The sequence below is a fragment of the Echinops telfairi genome, unplaced genomic scaffold (genome assembly GCF_000313985.2).
Source record: "Echinops telfairi isolate 266 unplaced genomic scaffold, ASM31398v2 ScPeMD7_60;HRSCAF=208, whole genome shotgun sequence".
Lineage (NCBI taxonomy): Eukaryota > Metazoa > Chordata > Mammalia > Afrosoricida > Tenrecidae > Echinops > Echinops telfairi.
Genome location: NW_022103958.1, coordinates 33,010,119 through 33,030,125, shown reverse-complemented (window position 1 = coordinate 33,030,125; position 20,007 = coordinate 33,010,119). Strand labels below are relative to the sequence as shown.

General features: G+C 49.6%; 2 protein-coding genes across 2 annotated transcripts in view; one reads left to right on the top strand and one right to left on the bottom strand.

Annotated features, from left to right (window-relative positions):
* Positions 1-3,876, top strand: part of ZDHHC13 (zinc finger DHHC-type palmitoyltransferase 13) — a 52,353-nt gene extending 48,477 nt beyond the window's left edge. The window contains exons 16-17 of the mRNA XM_004711594.2: positions 1,196-1,293; positions 3,297-3,876. Coding sequence (XP_004711651.2) covers positions 1,196-1,293; positions 3,297-3,435 — 237 coding nt within the window. The 3' untranslated portion in view covers positions 3,436-3,876. The remainder of the gene's footprint in view (positions 1-1,195; positions 1,294-3,296) is intronic.
* Positions 3,877-6,659: 2,783 nt separating this feature from the next.
* The window catches only part of CSRP3 (cysteine and glycine rich protein 3), a 19,708-nt gene continuing 6,360 nt past the window's right edge, over positions 6,660-20,007 (bottom strand). Inside the window, exons 2-6 of the mRNA XM_004711595.2 lie at positions 15,752-15,891; positions 12,917-13,085; positions 9,489-9,621; positions 8,294-8,387; positions 6,660-6,942 (exon numbers count right to left, since the gene is read on the bottom strand). Of these exons, the coding sequence (XP_004711652.1) occupies positions 6,866-6,942; positions 8,294-8,387; positions 9,489-9,621; positions 12,917-13,085; positions 15,752-15,863 (585 nt within the window). The 5' untranslated portion in view covers positions 15,864-15,891 and the 3' untranslated portion in view covers positions 6,660-6,865. The remainder of the gene's footprint in view (positions 6,943-8,293; positions 8,388-9,488; positions 9,622-12,916; positions 13,086-15,751; positions 15,892-20,007) is intronic.

Here is a 20,007-nt window from a genome sequence, read left to right as displayed (position 1 = left end):
CTGATGCCAGGAGCCCAAGTGGAAAGCGAGTGTTTTGAGAATGATGAGGGCAGTGAATGTACAAGTGTGCTTTACACAATTGACATATGTATGGGTTGTGTAAGAGTTGCATGAGCCCCAATAAAATGATTAGAAAATAATAATAATTACACGAATAGCAATGAGTACAAGGAAGAAGAAAATGTTCTAGAATTGATTGTAGTGATGACTGTGCAACTCTTCTGGATGTAATTGGATTATTGAATTGTACAACATGTGGATGACGTACCAATACAACCGTTAAAAAGTAAAAAAAAAAATCTCTGTGTGTGCCTTCTCCTGCACTGAAGTCTTTCCAGAAAACCCAAGCCTGCTAGTCCATGAACTGGAGAACCAATTCACCGGAAAGCACAAAGCACACTGCTGCTCAGAGGAGAATTCTCCTAACCCAAATCAGAAGAGCCATACAAAGAATAAGTGCAAGTATCCGAGAGCCACACTCTGACCGCGGGACACTCTGACCACACTCGGATGCGGGGCTTGAAGACGTGGTCTCCCCGTGTGAAATTGTGGGCCAGAGAATCCACGGAGAACTCGGCGGCAGTTGGCTATTAAGGGTTCACTTGGACAAAGCACAGCAGAACAATGGAGAACACAAGGTTGATACCCTTCTGAAGCTGAAAAGAACCTCAGGGGTAGGGATTTTAATATTGAGTTCCACAAGTGTCTATTGTAAACCCCAAATCGACTGAATAAAATACTATTCACAATTAAATAAGTAAAGGAAGGTTCTTCACTTCAGATCATTAGCATTTTTATTGGGCCTTTTCAAAGAGCCACGAAGAGAATCAAACAAGTTCAAATAACTGCACAGACATTCACCGTAAATTGCTGTGCTCACTGAGAAGTGGGGTGCTAATCGTGCGAACGAATCCCACCTTGAGCCTTGGCTTCAATTAGTAAAGCAATCATGGCATGACTCTTAAGTCAACGCCCACGGAAACACTAAGCAACGCAGATCGACTGCTAGACTGGAAGCAGTGGTTGACAGCTGCTGAACTGTGTCTGGCTCTTGAGTTCAGTTAGACCACTCAGGGTGGTGCCTTCAGGGAAGCACTGACTATCTGCCAGGGTCCTGTTTGCTGGTGGCCTGGCCAGGGGGGTGGAGCCTCAGTGCCGTGGAGTTTCTCATGAACCGTCCACTCTTCTCTTTCAGATTGCTTTCCTTGGCCTGACCTCCCACGAGAGAACCAGCCTGCTGAAGCAGAGCCGGCAGATGAAGCAGCCTCTGTCCCTCAGGAGGACACCCTACAAGTACGTGAGAGCCACTCGCCGCTCAGGCCTATGGAAGATCGGAGCCTAGGGACCCACCAATGGCCACCCCTCTCTTCTCTCAATTGCCATCTGTCGTGGTTACCCACACCCCTTCTTCTGTGGAAACTTCAGTGACAGGGCTACGGGGTGGGGCAGTACCAGATAATAATACCCTGTGGTCAGGAGTCCCAAGGTGGTAAAAGTCTGGGACTTAGCCTCCCGGACTCGGTGCACATAGCAGGTGACTGAAGTTTTGCCAAAATAGAGCATCTCTGCAGTGAAGCCGCCTGGTCACAAGGTGCGTGCTGCTGGCGTGAAGCCAAGGTGAGATCATGAGTTCACTAAACACGTGGCTGAGAAAGCCAAGCACCAGACTCTAGACAGCGTCAGATCATGAGCCTTGCCAAGATCTGCGGCTTCGCTCCCCATCGCCGGGAGCTGTGGAGCCCTGTGCAAATGTGGTGGGTTTCCTCCCCAGCAACCCAGCGTGCTGGTGACATGAAGCCTGTCCTGCCTTGAAGTGAGCGCTGGGTGGGGGCCGGCGTCATCTGATTAGAACGGTCTGCTCTCTCCGAAGCATCTCTCACTGCCACGTGGAGCTCTGTGAGGGCCGCCGAGGTCACCCCAGCCCTTGAGGGATGGGGACGCTCACCGCCTGTCTCTTGAGCAGTCTATTTTAAAGCACACTCATGGTACAAGGTGAAACTGCTAGGCTGTTAGACCAGGGAGTCTGCGAGAAGGAAATGGACTTGTGGGAAGGAGGACACTACAGGGGTAGCGTGGGGAGCCCAGACCGGCAGCAGGCTGAAGTCTCCTTCTCTGGAGTTTGGTCCAGGGAATACATACTCCCTGGCAGTTAGGAAGCCCATGTGCTCGCAGTGGGATTGTCAAGTGGGTCTTGACTGACGTGAGGCAGGGCATGGTAAGATGGGAGGGAGGGCCTTCCGAGCCCCAGAGAAGAGTGGAAAGAGATGGGGCAGAGACACGGCACCCCGGCCAGAGGAACAGAGGGGCTGCTTGCCATCCTCTGTTGTCGCCAAAGTCCCTTTGACTCCCTCTCCGGCCAGACCCGTCAGCACCCAGCATGTCTCCTCTGCCGCTGTCACTGCGCTGGCTGCAGCCGCCGCTGTGCCACAGTCATCCTCGTGGGCAGGTTTGGTCGCGGATTGGGTCTGGCACTTAAAAGATCGGTTATTTGCATAAAAACGGTCCCTCGTGACTGAGATTGATAGGAGTGCTTCAAGAATGTACTGGAGGAGAAGAAAACACCAAGAATTGTTGAAGTCAGTAAGGCTCCAGAGGAAAAGTGGGCATAGAGCCTGGACCATGGGAACCAGCAGACCTTCCAGGAACTAGGCGGGATGCTGAGGTCCCGGTGGCTCCCAGGGTGCAAGAATGGCCCAAACTGTTATGAGCCTGGGAGATGAAACAGAGCCAGCGTGGCTGGAGCAAGGGGTTTGTGAGATGAGCTGGGGGGGTGGGGACGGGGGGTTGGCTGGTGCTCTACTGTGCAGTGGATTGAGTGCCAAGATGAGGGATGTGGGTGTGAGCCTGTGGGCAAAGGTGGCACAGTCAAGGGTCTGGATGAGGTAAGGGGCTGTGAGTGAAGTGTCGACAGGCTCCAGTCCTTAAGATGAATTGGGAGGCATGGAGACAGTGGTGACATTTAGAGAACTGTTTCTCGGGTTTAGGAGGGAAAATTCATCATGTTGATTGTGGCCAAAGTCTGAATTAGGACAATGGGGAGGGAAAGAAGCCGGTGACCATCCTAGTGAGTGAGGGACCAAAGATAAGATGGTGACAAAAGGCCCAATTAAATTGCTGGACTGAGGCCCAGGGATCTCAGAATAGGGGTTCGCTTTTAGAAACAAAGCCGGCTTCCGTTGTACGGCCCCTTAGTAGATGCAGGAACTGTGTCTGGCTCCTGCCAGATCTTCAAAGGATGAGTGTCGGCAGTTAACCAGACACTGGTGAATGGAACGTGTCCCTCCTTCTCTTGGCAGCCTGGGATTCACACAGAACCTCGCAGACTTCTTCCGGTGCGGCTGCTGTGGCTTGGCGAAGCCCTGCCTGGTTGACTGGACGTCGCAGTACACCATGGTCTTCCACCCAGCTAAGGAGAAGGTCCTGCGCTCCGTCTGAGCCGAGGCTCCCACGCGCCGATTTGCTTTCATTTGTAGCGACGCCTTGTGGGCGGGCGGTGAAGCGAAGGTGTCAGAATCCCCTAGACCCAAAGGAAAAGACAGGGCGTCCCACAGGCCCAGTGGAGACGAGGGAAGTTCTTGAGAAAGGCGTCACACGGTTTCAGATTTGGCGAGATGGACAATGATCATGGCACATGTCTGAAAAAAGCATACTTTTCACCAGAAAGTAAAAGTCACTCTTTGTGGAGACAATGCTCCCTAATTATGATCAAATGGAGTGTTTTCAGAAACTGCATTGGCCATCTCAAAATAGTTCTATTCTTTAAACTTGAGATTTTTGATAAATTATTTGTCTTTGTTATAGCTTTAAATATGTAAACTATATTTAAATAGACGTGTCTGTTTTGCTTTCACACATAAAATGTTTTCTTTTTTTGTAGTTGAGATTTCATTTCTGACACATGACAGTCACAGAAGCTTGAAAACAGGTACATGGGGCACAAGGAAAAGATTCGCAGTCCTGGGAGGGAGGGGAGGTCACTGTTTAACTAGTTGCCTTACTTAGGAACGAAACATAGGAAGTCTGACAATGGATTGCCATTTTTAATTTGCCCCCAACCCCCAAAACAAAAAAGCAATGCTGTTGGGTGGGTTCCCACCATAGTGACCCTCCAGGACAGAGTAGTTCCCAAGGCGGATTCTGGGCGGAAGCCGACTGCACTTTTTCCTGTGGGGAGGCTGGGGCCACAGAAGACAGAGTGGAGACATGCTTTCAAGAAAGCCTGGGGCCGTGGGCGCCTTCTCGTGGGAGTAAGGGGAATTGATTGACAGCCACGGGGCCTTTTCCCATCACGGAGCTGGAGCTGACCTACTAGGCACATTGTTGTCGTCATTCAATGTCGCTGGACGCTGTGTGCAAGAGGGTCCAAAGCGAATTTCTGGGATGGGCTGAGGTACGTTTGTGACAAGCCTGATGTGACACAAGAAGGGGAAGGAAGTGGGCCTCTTGGGACTACACGTTAGCCTCAGAATCAAGGCAGTTTGGGGAGTGAAGCAAGGAAGGATGCAATCAGGAGAGCGAGAAGCTACAAGGGGGTCCAAAGGCCACACAGACGTGTGCCCAGTCCTGTGGCTTTTTCCCATGTGTGTCTTAGGCTGGCCACCCATCGCCGGGGCCTTGTCCACGACAGCACTTCACAGCTCTGACTAAATGCTCACTTTGAAGACCGCCTCCTTGGGCCTTGGAGTGTGCAGGAAGGCACCCTTGAACCAGACGTTTCATAACTCGTCTCAATAAATTTTCACTTAGCGAAGATCATTCAGAATCGCGAGGAGTGCCGTGCGTATTAAAGCAGAGACCCAGGACGAGGCGAGCACTGGAGCCACTAAGAACTTACTGAGAAGGCAGGGGAAGGTGTTCTTAATGGGCCGCATTTCATTTGGGGGCCTTGGCAATTTGACGTTCTAGAGGTTTTAAGAAAATGGCTAGACCCCAGGAAATGGTCCCCCAATAAAGGAAAACCGTCCCACCTCGCTGACAGCACAGAAGCAAACACTGAACTCGGTTGTCACATGGGCCTTTGCAAGGAACGTGGAATATTGCAGAGCCCGTGAGGAAACCAAGGCTGACGAGTCAGCGGGTTTCTTCGTTCTGAGTTTCATTTGAGCTCTGGCTACTACAGTGTCTGTCCCCTCCTGTTGTCGTGCCCTCCCCCCCAACCCCCACCTCCCACACAGCTTTCTTCCCCATCAGCAGGAACTTGGGAGCAGCTCTGTGGACAGGTTTTGGGAGAAGACCTTCGTTCCGTAGCCTGTTGTTTCTTCCTTCTCCATCCTCCACCACTTGACATCCAAATTAATTCCTTCAAAGATAGTTTTTCTTTAACGATCTCTGTTTTGAGTGTGTGTATGTTTTTCGTTGTTGGTTTTGTTTTGTTTTGAGAAAGAGCTTTCTACTCCTATAAAGAGTTACAGTCTCAGAAACTTAGAGAGGCAGGTCTATCCTGTCTTATAAGGTCGTTATGTGCCGGCATTGACTCAATAGCAGTGTTTTGTTTTTTTAACTTTTTCTATGTTTTATACCCAAGCCATGGTATTTTCAATTACCTCATATACATGTGGAAGTTGGCCAATGAATAAGGAAGACCACTGAAGAGTACATGCGTTTGAATTAGGGTGCTAGCAAAGTATATTAAAAGTACCATCAACAAACAAATCTCTCCAACTGTCTTCACATGGGCATTGGGTCTCCACTCCATGCCCTTCCTCACTCCATTCCCATTGAGTATGATTTTGTTCTGGGTCTTAGATGCCTGATACCTGATCACAGAGGGGTCACAGGAAAGAAATGAGCCAGTCAGGGTGCAGTATAGCACCAATGAAGCATACAAGTTTCCTCTAGTTCTTTGGTGCTTCCTTCCCCCCACTATCATGACTTCAATTCTACCTTACAAATCGGATTACATCAGAACATGCACACTGCTACAGGTAAGAGCCTGAAACACAGGGAACCCAGGATAGATAAACCCCTCACGGCCAACAAGAGTAGAGATACCAAGAGGATTAGGGGAGGGTGGGGGAAGAAAGGGGAAATCAAGAACAAGGATCAACTTATAGCCCCCTCCCAGGGGGACGACTAATGGAAAAGTGGGTGTGGGGCAATGGAGGATGATGTAAGATATGAAAATAATAATCTATAACTTATCAAGGGTTCATGAAAGAGGGCAGGCAGGGGAGGGAGGGGGAAGAAATGGGGAGCTAATAATGGGCTCAAGTGGGAAGAGAACGCTTTGAAAATGATGATGGCGGCATATGTGCAAATGTGCTTGACACTGGAGGAATGTATGGATTGTGATAAGAGATGTAAGAGCCCCCAATAAAAATCCATAAGAAACAAACCTCTCTTGGAAGAAGTACAACCAGAATGCTCCTTAGAAGCAAGGGTGGTGAGACTGTGTCTCATGGGTTTAAGCATGTTGTCAGGAGAGATCAATCCTGGGAAGGATGTCATGCTTGGTCACGCAGGGGGACAGTGAACACGACAAAGACCCTCGATGAGATGGACTGGCGTCACGCTGCAACAATTGTCAGGTGGCGCAGGACTGGGCGGGGCTCCTTTTTTTGTCCGCATCGCTAGGAATCTGAACTGACTGGAGGGCAGCTAGCTACAATGCCACCGTATTTTTTGAAAATTTGAAAGAAAAGATCCAGAGATCTGGAAGGTACCACTAAAACATTTATTGCCTCTCCCACCCCACGTATCAAACAAGAAAGCATTCTGTTACAGATTAAAAGTCAAATGATTTTCTACCAACGTTAGGAAGACAGAAGAGGACATCATATCCCGCTACAGAGGAGAGGCTGTTTGGAGAAGGGTGTCGGTCAGGACGGCCTCTCTGGCAGATGCCGTAGGCTGAGAGAGACCTGGTTCACTCCTTCTTTTCCGGCTGTTGTGTAAGGCCTCCAAACCCAATGCCGGTAGGGCCAAAATTTTTGGCATAGCAAACTGAAGGAAAAAGGCATCGGGGGAGAAGAGAGAGGTGTCAGTGCCATGATCTCAGATACCTCCCTCTGGTCACGGCCCTCTCTTGTTTGTCAAAGCGAGATGCCCTTGCATGAAGTTATGCCGACATCAGCTTTTCAACACCTTTAACCGTATTCCAAACCCACCAATAGAACGCAAGTATCACCCTTCGCGCTTGACCGCGGGTGGTCTTTGAGGTGGACCAGCTTCACCTGCCATTGCTCCCTGCCTCCCTCCCAGCAGCCAGCACACAGCACTTCTCATTAGGAGCCGTGATGCCCAGGCTTTGGTATGTTGGCACCCAAGGCACCCCGCCCCCCCCCCCCAAATCTACATTCACCCTGGGGGCCCCAGAGGACGCGTCTCTTCTAAGCTGTGTGTCTTCTTTGTTCACACATGCCCGCACTGGGAAAGTTCCTTGACTAGAGCTTCCCCATTTGCACATGCAGCTGTTTATCTCCTTGCCGGCTACATAACAAGTTCAGGTGGTAGGATCTGTGTACTCGCTGTGAGCTCTGCTGCCGGGAGAAGGCAATCCCTACCTGGTGGGTAAGTGGGTTTGTTGGAATCCCTTGACCATCATGGGGAAAGCTTTGGCAACTTACAACCTGCCCCCTCCTGTCCACTCATCCCATTTTAACCCACACATGTGGAGACTTTGAGACGCCATCACCAAGGGAGTGGGTGGGCAATAGAGTGGGCGTAGGAGAGGCTCCAGGGTGCGGCCAGGCAGCGCCTGTCTGCCTTTTGGAAGTGGCAGGAAGGAGCTCACCCTCCAGGGCCTCCCCAGCAGACGAAGGGCTCATGGAGGCAGATAGGAGCAGAGGTGTGAGGACCAGGAGGAAAGCCAGTTTGTCAGCTAGATCCTCGTGATCATTACGTGATGCCCAACGCCAGAGAGAAATGAACAGGAGGGGCAGGGGGAGGCGGGAAGACAGTTCATCCGCTCTGGTCAACACCACCTGCCACTCAGGTAGATGGAAGGTCTTAGGGTTTCTGAAAATGACTGTGACGCTCTCTGAGCCCTCTTCTAGGGCCAGGCCAGGCCTGCCTTTCTGCCTCTTCCTGTAGGCCTCCTGCTTCCCTGGACCACTGAGCCTCTCCCAACAGCGGATCCTCCAGTGTGCCAAAGGAGAGGGCAGAACTGGATCCGGTGGGAGGTTTCTTTCTCATGACTGGTTTTGCCCTTCATTCTGAGAACCCAACCCAGCAGGCTTTGCAGCCATCCCTCCTGGGGGGCAACAGGCCGGTCTGTAGACACGGAGACACCTGTCCCTCCCAGGACCCTCCCCAGGAGACCATAATTTTAAGAGACTCCAGCGCCGACACTCACCTTTGCAATAAAGTTCCCCGTCTTTGTCGGTGACGTTCGTGGACTCTAAACTCTTCCCACAGATGGCACAGCGGAAACAGGTCTTGTGCCAAGGCTGTGGGGCATGGGAAAGTGGGCATGCAGTGGAGTCAGCAGCATAGTCTACTTCCATTTTAAGTTCCCTGACCAGCAGATGTAAAGGAATGCCCCTATCTTAGCCATCATCTGGTGTACTCAGCTCTCCCGGAATCATTTTCTTACAAGGGCTCTGAAGGAAATGAGACGCTCCGGAGCTGGCTCAATTCTCAGAATGCCTTCAAAATGGCTTGACCCTGGAGATTTCTACGTGTACTCCTTTAAGAGAGACTAGGAGAGGGTGTCTCCATGCCTAGACATTCCGAGGGACCAGCTCCCCAGAGGGCTTGGGTCATTGGGTAACATTTGCATTTTAGACAATGAAGTCAGTCAGTTACTAGGTTATACAACCTTGTTTGGATGGTACATTTCTGCTAGAGGGGAGGTTGGGGCTTGGGATTCATCTGGAAGATGGCTTTCCTTCCAAACCCACCGAAACAGCTTGGGAGTTCCCACGGGTCTTCCCTTGGTCACTCTCGGGGTGGAAACCGCCCTGGTATTTGAAGTCAGACACTATCCTTGGCCTTGTCTCCTGCAACTTCATCCTGAGAAGATTGTTCACTTCCCTCAAGCCCTAGCCCTCTGGCAAATCAGCCCCGCTTCAGACCTAAAGTCAGAGGCGGCCCAGCAAGCCTGCATTGCTGTCTGGGCTACTGAGGACTCTCCAGGGAGCCAGGATATGGGTCCGTGGGGAAATGCCTCATCACTGTGAGGGGTTTGGAATCAACTTCAGGTTCAATTCTGCCAGCAGGTTTAGTCATGCACTTTAGACATTCTGCAAAGACAGGGGAACGTGTCCACCTTTGGGTGGCCCAGATCTTTTGGCTCATGCCATACACCTCGGATAGTTAGTGCCTGTGACATGGATCCCAGGGGTCCTAGCTTTCCCGGGTGCAGCAAGACGACGCCACAGACTAGAAAAATGGGAAGGGGTGTGTTTTCTAAAGGAACCACCAGGATTATAAGGAGAACGAGGAGTCTGGGCCCCGCTGGCCCACAGTTCTGACCCTCTTGTCTCAGTGCCACTGACCAATGCTGTGAAGATGAGCGAGTCTCCGCTGCCTCGTGTCCAAGTCCTTACCTTGCCACCTCCCATGACCTTCTCAGCCGCGTAGACTGACTTCCCACATCGAGGGCACTTCTCTGACTCCCCAAACTTTGCTGTGAACTTGGAAGGGTTGCTGCTGGTAGCTGAGCGTGCCGCTTTGGGGGACCTGATGGAAAGAGACAGGTGAACAGGTGTACACACCTCCTTTGCCAAAGAGAACTCATTATGTGACTGTAAGGGAGCTACTTAAATATTTTGTGCCTCAGGGTCTTCCTGTGAAAGGGGGGAATAATCACAGTGCTACATTGTAGAGAGGATTGAATGAGGTGCCAGAGGTCCGAACGAGACCGGCACCTGCTGGTAGGTTGTCGTTGTGAGATGCCCTTGTCCGTACGGAGAATGAAGCGCCCCCAGCCTGCGCCTCCTCACCGATGTTGGGGCCCATTGTTGCAGTCCCTGTCTAGCATCTTGGTGAGGGACTTCCTCTTTGTGCTGCCCCTCCACTTTCCCGAGCATGACGTCCTTCTCCAGGGGCTGATCTCGCCTGAGGACGTGTCCAAAGTCTATGAGAGACATCTCGCCATCCTTGCCTTGAAGGAGCAGCCTGGCTCCTTCTTCCAGGACTGGTGTGTTTGTTCTTTCCGTATTCTTTGTCAGCACCACAATTCAAATATCTTGATTCTTCTTTGGTCTTCCTTATTCAGTGCCGAACTTTCACAAGCATAGGAGGCAATGGAAAAAACTGGTTTGGGTCAGGCGCACCTCAGTCTTTAAAGAAATAGCCTTGCTCTTCAGCACTCTGAAGAGGTCTTGTACAAACGATTGACCCAGTTCAGTGTGTCTGTTGATCTCTTGACTACTGCTCCCATGAGCACCGATTGTGGACCTATCAAAATCCTTGTCAACCTCAATCTTTTCTGTTTATCATGATGTTCCCTATTGGTCCAGTTCTGAGGATTTTTGTTTTCTTTCATTGAGTTGTAATCCATATCGAAGTAATGCACATGAAAGGCTGAAATCCCTGATCTTCACCCATCAAGCAGGTGCTTCAGGTCTTCCTCACTTCCCGCCAGCAAAATTGTGGCGTGTGCAAATCACAGGTTGCTAATAAGCCTTCTTCCAATCCTGATGCCCTATTTGTCTTCATAGAATCCAACTTCTCTGATGATTTTTCCAGAATACAGATTGAATAAGTATGGGGAAAGGATACAATTCTGATGTACATCTCTTCTGATTTTAAGCCATGCTATATTCCCTTGTCCTGTTTGCACAACTGCCTCTTGATCCTTGTGCTGGTTCCACGTGATCACAATGAATGGCTCTGGGATTCCTGTTCTTCTGAGGAATCGCCATTGTTTGCTGTGATCCACACAGTCTAATGCTTTTGCATCACCAATGAAACACAAGTAGACATCTTTTAATGTTCTCTGCTTTCAACCAAAATCCATCTGATGTCAGCAATGATAGTCCTTATTTCGCATCCTCTTCTGAATCTGGCCTGAGCTTCTGGCAGCCCCCTGGCATATCACGCTGTAACCATTGATGGATGATCTTCAGTAAAATTCTACTTGCAAGTGACAACAATGATATTGTTTTATGATCTGTGCGTTCTGTTGGGTCACCTTTCTTTGGAAGAGGTATAAATACGTGTCTCTTCTAGTTAGTGGACCAAGTAGTTGTCTTCCAAATTTTATGACATAGACCAGTGAGTCATCCCAGTGCTTAATCAGCTTTTCAAAATATTTCAATTAGTCTTCCATCAATTCCTGGAGCCTTGTTTTAAGCCAATGCTTTCAGGGCAGCTTGGACTTCTTTATTCAGTACCACTGGTTCTTGCTCATATGCTAGCTTGGCCTAGCTCTACCTTTCCTGTTGTAAAGCACTCACAAGGGCCCCATGTATGATGGCGGACATTGCTGTCATGCCGTGGGGCTGTGATCATTGGGCTAGGTTTTCCCATACTATCCTCAAACCACCGGGCTTTTCTTTCTGAAATGAGTTCTGAAAAAAATGATTTCATCGGGCAAGAATGGCTTGTGAATGGGCTCTTGACAGTTGGTACATCGGCACCGGTCACACCACAGTCCACTGAGCCAAGGCACTCCCTGTCACAGTTAAGGTTGTTACCCTGTACACAAAGGTCACTTGCTTCCATGAGAACAATGACCCAACTAGAGACAACAATGAACCCTGTCGCGTCCATGAATTAGGGCACTTCCTTGAATATCCATGACTCTATAAAGTAGGTGGGGCTGGCTGGAGGAAAGTGGATCAGAGAGGTCCTTGCCCCAGGTCGCACAGCCCATAACTGGTGGGCATCTCTGGTGTACAGACTCTTGCTGTTCTTTTCAGAGCACCACAAGCAAGCCTCTAAAGAGGAAATTTGCACCGAGCTCGGAGTGATGGGAGGCAGAGAAAGCCCTCAGGACCATCTTTCGTTCATTTCATGGTTCTGCAGTTGCCCAGGCTCCACCAGGAGGCAGGCGGTCAGTGGGGCAAACAGTTAGTACTCAGCTCCTCGCCAAAAGATTGGTCATTATAATCCATCCAGAGGCGGCTCTTCAGAAAGGCCTGGTGGTCTCCTTCAGGACGGTCATAGTCATTGAAAGCCTATGGACGCAGTTCTTGGCTGACACCCAGAGGACCCATGTGGGTCAGAATGGATTCCCTGGCCCTAGTTTTGGAGGGGGGAGGACCAGGGGTAAATGTAGGATCAGACGCTCCCTTTACTCTCTGGGGAGGTGCTTCGTGGGACATTCTCTGGCCTTTCTGGCCTTGCCCACCAGAGAAGTGCTGCTTTCAGTGACCAGCGAGCAGCTGCAGGCCAAGTTGTCTTCAGGTCTGGGCTGGGGGTTGGCGAGATCATCAAGGCAGTGAGCTTGGGGCCTGGTGGGTGAGGGTGACACAGGGCGGTTTCCCAGCTCCCCGGAATCATGTTGGGGCAGGACCTCAGCCCAGTCAAGTGGGTCTTGGGGGATTGCTCCCTTCTGAAATGCAGCTCTTCCACTCAGACCCACCCATCCTGCCCGGCCCCGTCATTCACCCCACAGCCCAAGGGAGGAACTCTTTCTGGGCCAAGTGCACAGACTCCCCGTTGCTCCCCTGCCATATAGATGTGATTTACACAGAAACTCACACAGGGCCATCAAAAGGAGGCTTCATGCAGAGTTGCAAAGGTCACACAATGGCACATGGCTACATTGTGGGTTTTCTCTCGACATGCAAACTAAGAGCCCCGGTGTACGAGTAATTGCCCTTCAGAAAAGGCGGCTCACTTAAAGAGGGCCTTCGCAGAGCTGATGCATTGTTAAGACTTGGTCAGATTGAGTATTCCTATTGTTGGCAAGTCAGCAATGAGTCCATTCTCCCACTTCCAGAACGCATTGCTATGGGAACGGAATGACCTGTCTGGGTCACTGCCAACTCTTCACCGGGAGGAAGGAAGTGGGGCAGTAACTCACTCTTGGAAGTGGAGGCCAAGATGCTCGCCCGTGTCGGTGCTCAGGCAGCCTGCGCCTTGTCCGAATCCGATCCCTTTGGGCCCGTACCTACGCCCGTAGCAGACCTTGCAGTAGATCTCCGACTCGTGAGCGGCAACTGTGGTGCTGTCCAGAGCCTTCCTGCAGGCCACTGCCGAGAAAAGAAGGGTCAGACGCTTGGGGTCAAGATGTTCCCTCCTCCCCTGCCTACCCAATGCCAGGCTGGGGGCCAAGAGTCCCAAGGCCAGGGACCTTCCAGAACAGCTTCCGTTCCTGACTAGAGGTGAGAAGGCAGGAGCACAGATGGGAAGGGGAGTCACGTCCTCAGGGGTACCCAGCGAGAAAGGGATGGGACCCCAAAGCAGAATCAGGTGAGGGATCTCCATGGTTGGGACAGCCTGAGGCTGTGTGTGTGTGTGTGTGTGTGTGTGTGTGTGTGTGTGTTGGGGAGGGGTCTGCCGGTGGAGAGAAAGTCTTCTCTACACCACTCCCAGGGTTTGAGTCTTCCCAATAGTCCCCAAACCCACTCTTTGAAAAGAGCATTTCTCGTGTTCTAACAAAAGCTGGAGAGGATTATGAAATGAACTCTCTTGAGCAATGAAGTCTGCATGATTGTAATAATAAAGACCAATGTAAGATGGCTCAAAAAAAAAAATAATTCCCCATCATTGACACCCAAAGCACCAGTAAATCCGCCAGCACGCTCACTCCGAGCAGCGTTTCCGCCCCTGTCCTTCCCTGACAATTATGATTTCTGTGGGAAGGAGGGGAAAATGGAAGCTCCTTAAGCTTATAAAATGTTTCTATTTCTGGCAGCTTAAGGATGGAGGCTCTCCAGACTCCCAGCAGATGGCGCCAAGCCCTTGAAGTGCTGCTTGGGACAGCTTGGAGGTGTGAGTACCAACCAGCCACCCAGGCCCCAGTGGAGTTGGTGGCTAGGGGTTCTGTAGGGAGGGAGCCTGCTAGATATCAGGCCAAGCTAGCTTTTAAGCTAGACTTACTGGGGGTGCGTGGAAGTGGGAAGCAACCATTTAAAAGCCATGGCCAATTCTGCCCCCAACAGCACGAATACTGGACCAAACCAGTTGCCATCAAGTTAATTCTGACTTGTAGTGCACCCCATGTGTGTCAAGCCAGGACCAGACTCCATGGCTTTTCATGGGTTGACTTTTCAGAATAGATCACTGGACAGTTCTGAGGCAGCTCCAGGTGAACTTGACCTTTCGATGGGCAGCTGAGACATTAACCGTTTGCCACACCCAAGCTCACTGCCACTGTGTTGATTCTAACACAGCTGCTGTGGGACAGAGTAGAACTACTCCTTGGAATTTCCAAGTCGGCGCCTCTTTCCTGGAGGAGCTAGCCTCATCTTTCAGCCCACAGGGCAACTGATGGGTCTGAACCACCAATGTCTCTGTTAGCAGCCAGGTGCTTCACTCACTGTATCACCAAGACCCCTTTGCAACCTATCAAAACCAAACTCACTGCCACATAGTCGATTCTGACTCCTTGTGACCCTGTAGGACAGAGGAGAACTTCCCCTTTGGGCCCTGAGACTGTACATTTCTCAGGGGCAGGCAGCCTCGTCTTTCTCCCATGCAGCTGTTGGTGAGTTGGAACCACTGATGCTGTGCTTAGCAGGACAATGCATAACCCATCCAGGGAGCCCCAAACAGGACTCTTTTTGAGCCAAACTCACTGTCATCACATCACTCTGACTCAGCCATCCGACAGGACAGGGTGCGACTTCTCCCGTGGGCTTCTGAGACTAGAACTCTTGACAGCACCAGGAAGCCTCATCTCTCCTCCCGAGGAGCAAGGTTTTGGACTGCTGACCTTGCGATTAGCTGCCCAATTTGTAACCACTACACCACCAGGGCTCCCACAGAACTGGGACACTTTGTAGATTGCAGTAGGATCAAAAGAGCACTGAAATGGAAGGTTGAGGATACCAGTTCTACTCCTGGCTCTGCACCAGAGGCATGGGCACTGAGTTCAAGATGAGAAGCGGCTTGTCCAAAGTCATCTGCTTTGAGACAGAGCCAGATTTTCAGATGGTCCCCAAGATCTTACATGCTCTCCTCTAAAACTCTCATTACCATTGAGTTCATGCCAACTCAAAACTACAGGGTAGAACTGCCCTGTGGTTTTCTGAGACTCTAACTCTTTATGGGAATAAAAAGTCTCATTTTTCTCCCATTGAGCAGCTGGTGGTTTTGAACTGTCGACCTTGTGGTTATCAACCCAACACAAAACCACTATACTATCTGGGTTCCAGCATTTTATGAATTTTACTATGACCAAGAGGCAACGGTAAAAATGTCCCTCGTCGAGTTTGGTGCACACGCCCTGAAACGTCCTTTTCTGCCTCTTACAGGATGGGCACAGTTGTTCCCCAGCCCCAGGCTCCGGTTGACACAGGTTTTTTCTTAGGAAGGGGCCATCACAGCCAGCTCTAATGACAGCCGGCCAGAGAACCAAATCCATGTTGGCTCCATGTAAGCGCTGGCTTCCCTTCTCTGCCAAGTCACACATTGTAAATGTCACCACTGGGTCAAGGTTTTCAGCACAGAGAGCCATGGCAGGGCAGCTTGTTCTGATGTTGACCTGCAGCGACAGGGCCTCTGAGCTGGGCAAGTGGGTGGAGAAAGGCACTCTGGGAGTCAGCCCTTCTGAAGGGGGCCCCGAAAGGTGTATTGCAAACAATTCCCAGGTGATGCTGAAACTGCGGGTTTGGGGCCCTCAGTTAAATGTATAAGCTTAGAAGTCCCCTGGCCCTGACCCCAGTGCCCTCACCACAATGTTCCCTCTACTCACTGCAGTGGAAGCAGGTCTTATGGAAGCTCCTCCCATTGCACTGGATTTCTTCCGCGTGGTAGACAGTCTTTTCACAGGCTCCACATTTGGCTCCTCCTCCCCAGTTTGGCATCTTGAAGGCTCTCTTGTCAAGGTGAGACCTGACAGAGACAAAGCAAATTCTCTAAGTGCCCAGGAGTGGACCGCCCCTTGGGTGCCGTGGGAAGGCAGCCCATCTTCATGTCTGAAGACCAGGATCCAGACCCCAGCTTGCTTGCTGGTTCATCCATCCATCTGGTAGATTGTTCCTGGGCGCAGGTTATGAGCTTCCATCCAGCCACCTACTCAGATGGCTTTGAGCAAGTCACTTTACCACCTTGGGACTCTTGTTCTCTCCTTTGGAAAGTTTCAATAGCACCTGCCCCTTTGGGCCGCATTGGGTTCTTGGAAGGCATGAATAAGCAGGCTACCTTCGTGTACATCAAATTATGCATGAACACTAAGTATTATTAGTGGTTCCATCTAGGGTCTTCAAAAGTGCCCATTGACGGTGGGAATAACCTAGACAGCCCTCTGATCTAAGTACTTCTCAAACCACCTGAGATCTTATTAGAATGCAGGGTCTGGTTTGGTTGCTATTGGGGAGGGTAGAATCTTCCCTTCTCTAAGAGGCTCAGCAAATACAGAGGCTGTGGTAGCAAGACACGAACTTGCATCGGCTGATAGAAACATGTAACATCTAAAACCACCGATTCGGATTCACTCCTCTATTTCATTAAGTCCTTTTAAGATAATAATGATCCTGGCAGTAAGATACATGGGATCTACGCTGTTGTTACTGTTACAGGCCTGTCGACTAGGTTCCAACTCAAAGTGAGCTAGTGGCCTTCAAGTCAATTCCAACCCACTCACAGAAAACCCTCCTGTGTCCGAATACAGGTGCTTCAAAATGATTCGGGGTTTGATTTTGTGGATGTTAATTGCCACGCCTTTCTTCCAAGGTGATTCTGGGTGGGCTGGAGCCTCCAAGGCTGTGAATCAAGTCCCCACGCGTTCATTCATTTACCATGCATTTATAACTAGCTGCTAACTGCATCACCCAGGGACACCCAGACTATCTTCCACTCTCATCACATGCCCCTAAATGACTAAGATACCTCATGTAATGCGTAATTTATCTTTTTAACTAGCTGTCATCAGGGCATCGGGATGAACAATACAGCTTCTGCTTACATGTATTTCCCCAGCGAGAAATGGGAGGCCTTACTGCTGCTTGGGGGACAGAATAGCATGATGTGCAGGAAGGTGGCTGGCCTAGCTCACAGGGCTTGGCAGGAACCAAGTAGCACCTCGCCCTTGGAGCCCTTTCTTTCCCTGTAAAGTGCTGCTGATAGTCACAGCCCTGGTTGTCCGGTGTTCTTGCTAGAGGATTATGTGGGAGAGGCACCAGCCGAGGAGGGGAGTTAAAAGAATGGTCAGCTTCTTCTTCTTCTTCTTCTTCTTCTTCTTCTTTTGTTTAGACAGAAAGAGCCAGTTTATTGAAAGAGGATACTTTGGAAGAGAAATCCTGATTTTTCTCTTTCTCTCTCTCTTTCTTTCTTTCTAGTTTTTAAAGTCTGAATCCAAGCTTTCCATTTCCCCTGGGCAGAAGTGAAATAAGCCAGCAACAGTCAAAAATTTCTGAAACCCTGCCGGCCCTAAGGGGGCTGAATCGTCCCCACCCCCTGCCCCCAACCTGTTTGGGGTTTCCTAACTTCTGGCTTTTAAGAATGCTGGTGTGTGGTTTTGTCATTGATGCCAAGCATGGTCAGAGCCTAGGGAGAGGCTGCTGCTGACCTCTATCTTCTCCTTCTGGGAAGCCAGTCACCTTCTTATAATAGTTGGTGATTAATACTAAGCCCTCCTGGGCTGACTGGTCCAGATTGTGTCTCAGAGCCTCATAACAAAGACAGTTTTACTAAGAAACAGAAGGTAAATAGCAAACAGATCACTGAACCTGATACTAGGGCTGAAGGGAGCATTCCTATCTAAATGCCCCCTAAAGAGCTTCTCCTGATGAGAGAAACAGTGCGCGGCTCGCCAGGAACACCCCGTCATCCCCTCACAGCAGCAGGCTGCTCTCTGTTTTTTCTCAATTCAATAAAATAATAAAAAAAAACAAACTATATAAAAAAGAGAGGAACCTTTCATCTCCCTATTTCTCCAGCTCAGATGGTTAAATATAGTGGAGAGAAGAAAAGGTTGTTACCTGAACTGTTGTGAATCAAGTCCCCTTTCATTCATTCATTCATTCATTCATTCACCATGCATTTATTACCTACCTATTGTGTGTTTTTTGCTTGACTACTAACCTAAAGGTTGTTGGTTCAAAGCTACCCAGAAACCCTACTGAAGAAGAGCCTGGTGACCTGCTTTTATTGAGATCACAGCCGAGAGAGCCCTGTGCAGCTGCTCTGCTCGGTCACACGGGCCCCCATGAGTCGGACAGGAGGCGATGACAGCGGATCTAATTCCTTTTTGTTCTCTTATCATGTGTCACGCACTGCACTAGCTACTCTGTCCAGGATCAAAGAGAAGAAAAATCAGAGAACCTCATCCATGGCCCCTGCATTGTAAGCAGCTTGCATCGTAAAGACAATGCAGAAAAGGACCAAAAGACGGGACCTGCTCCGCACAAGAGTCCTGAGAGAAGGACGATGGCCAGCTCGTTTGGACCTAGGTTGAAGGGTCACAAAGAGACTGCATCCAAACAGGGCTTTCCAGTAGGAAATTTCCAGATAGACAGAGAGAGGGGGGGAGGAGGCAGGATGAGTACACGGAAAGACATGAGGACCTTTATATCCCCGAAAAGAGCCCAGATGGTTGGTTCTGGACTCCAGTTAAATTATCTTCTTTGGGGTCTGGAGTAGACGTTCATGAATGATCAGCTTCCTCATCTATTGATGTGGTGAGAGGTTAAAAGTACAGATTTGAAAGTGTTTTCTAAGCTCATTTCTTTTTCTAAGACCCCTCCTTCTCCGACGAACAGTGACCCAGGCTCTGGAAAAGAGTGGAATCCGGTGATTTTGCTCTATTCATTTTGATCTTGAGCTTCAACATGATGTAAAAGAGAGAAGAAGGTAATATGTTTCATCCAGGAACAGGACAGTGACACTTGTGAAATTAATGATGCGGAAACTTTCAATGGAAACAACCCTGGGTCAAATTTCTCATTTTAAATCTTCAGTGGAAATTTCATTGGCATGTACTGCAAGTTAATAGCAGACATAGATATTCTTCTCAGGGAAGGAATACATATAAACCCACACATAGACACATAGACATATGTGTGTATATATGTGATCATATGTACACACACATAGATATTCATACACATATGTATTCTTTCCTAGCAATTGCCTAGATGTGATCCTTTTCAAAACAAGCATAAGATTGCAGATAATATCTTCTTCACGGTTGTTTTTAAGTGATCATAAATACCTGACATGCATCTATCAGGACTCGACGCTCAAAATAGACCTCTTTAAATGTTCTCCTAAGCAGGTGCTTGGTTCCATTTCTGAAGACTGGCGTGTAGCTATGGAGCTAAGCACAGAAGATGCATTTGATTTCTTCTTCCATGCTCTTTGGCCCAAAGCTGGAAGGTGTCCAGAAAAGTCCTGAATCCAGAGACTTGAGCTCTAATCCTGCTTTGCCATTTATTTCTGCGTGACCTTGAACTTGGGTGGAAATGGCTGTTATGGTATGCCAGGCACATTCTTCAGTGGGCTGTTGTGAAGATGGTGAAAATATGATGGAATATAAAGTAGGACTGAGAAGCTGGTCAAAGGAAAGGCATTCTTACACATTTTATTTTAGGTGTTCAAACAGCCCAGCCTGCTAATTGAGTCACTATGATTTAGAGCCACATTTAGGGTCTGGCTTACACACAGCATGACCTTCTTGGCCTCCCACAGTGCTGTGGCATTCCTGTGTCTCAACACTCTCCTAGCCAGTCCCCAAATGTGAGTCTGCCCTGGCCAGGGCACAAAGGGATGGACCATTTGTTTATCACTGTTGCCTGGCACAGGCAGGGTCGTTGAAGGTGGGACACCAAATATAGGCTGGCCCGTCACTCAGCCCATTTGTCACTTGGGTCACAGTCTCCATTATGCCACCTGGCACTACTCTCTAGGTTGGCCCCTGCAAGGGTTGTGTTGTCACAGATGGGGTTATAGTCAGGATCAAAATAGACACAAACTGGATTTCTGAGGATGAAAGAGCATTTGAGAGGCCCC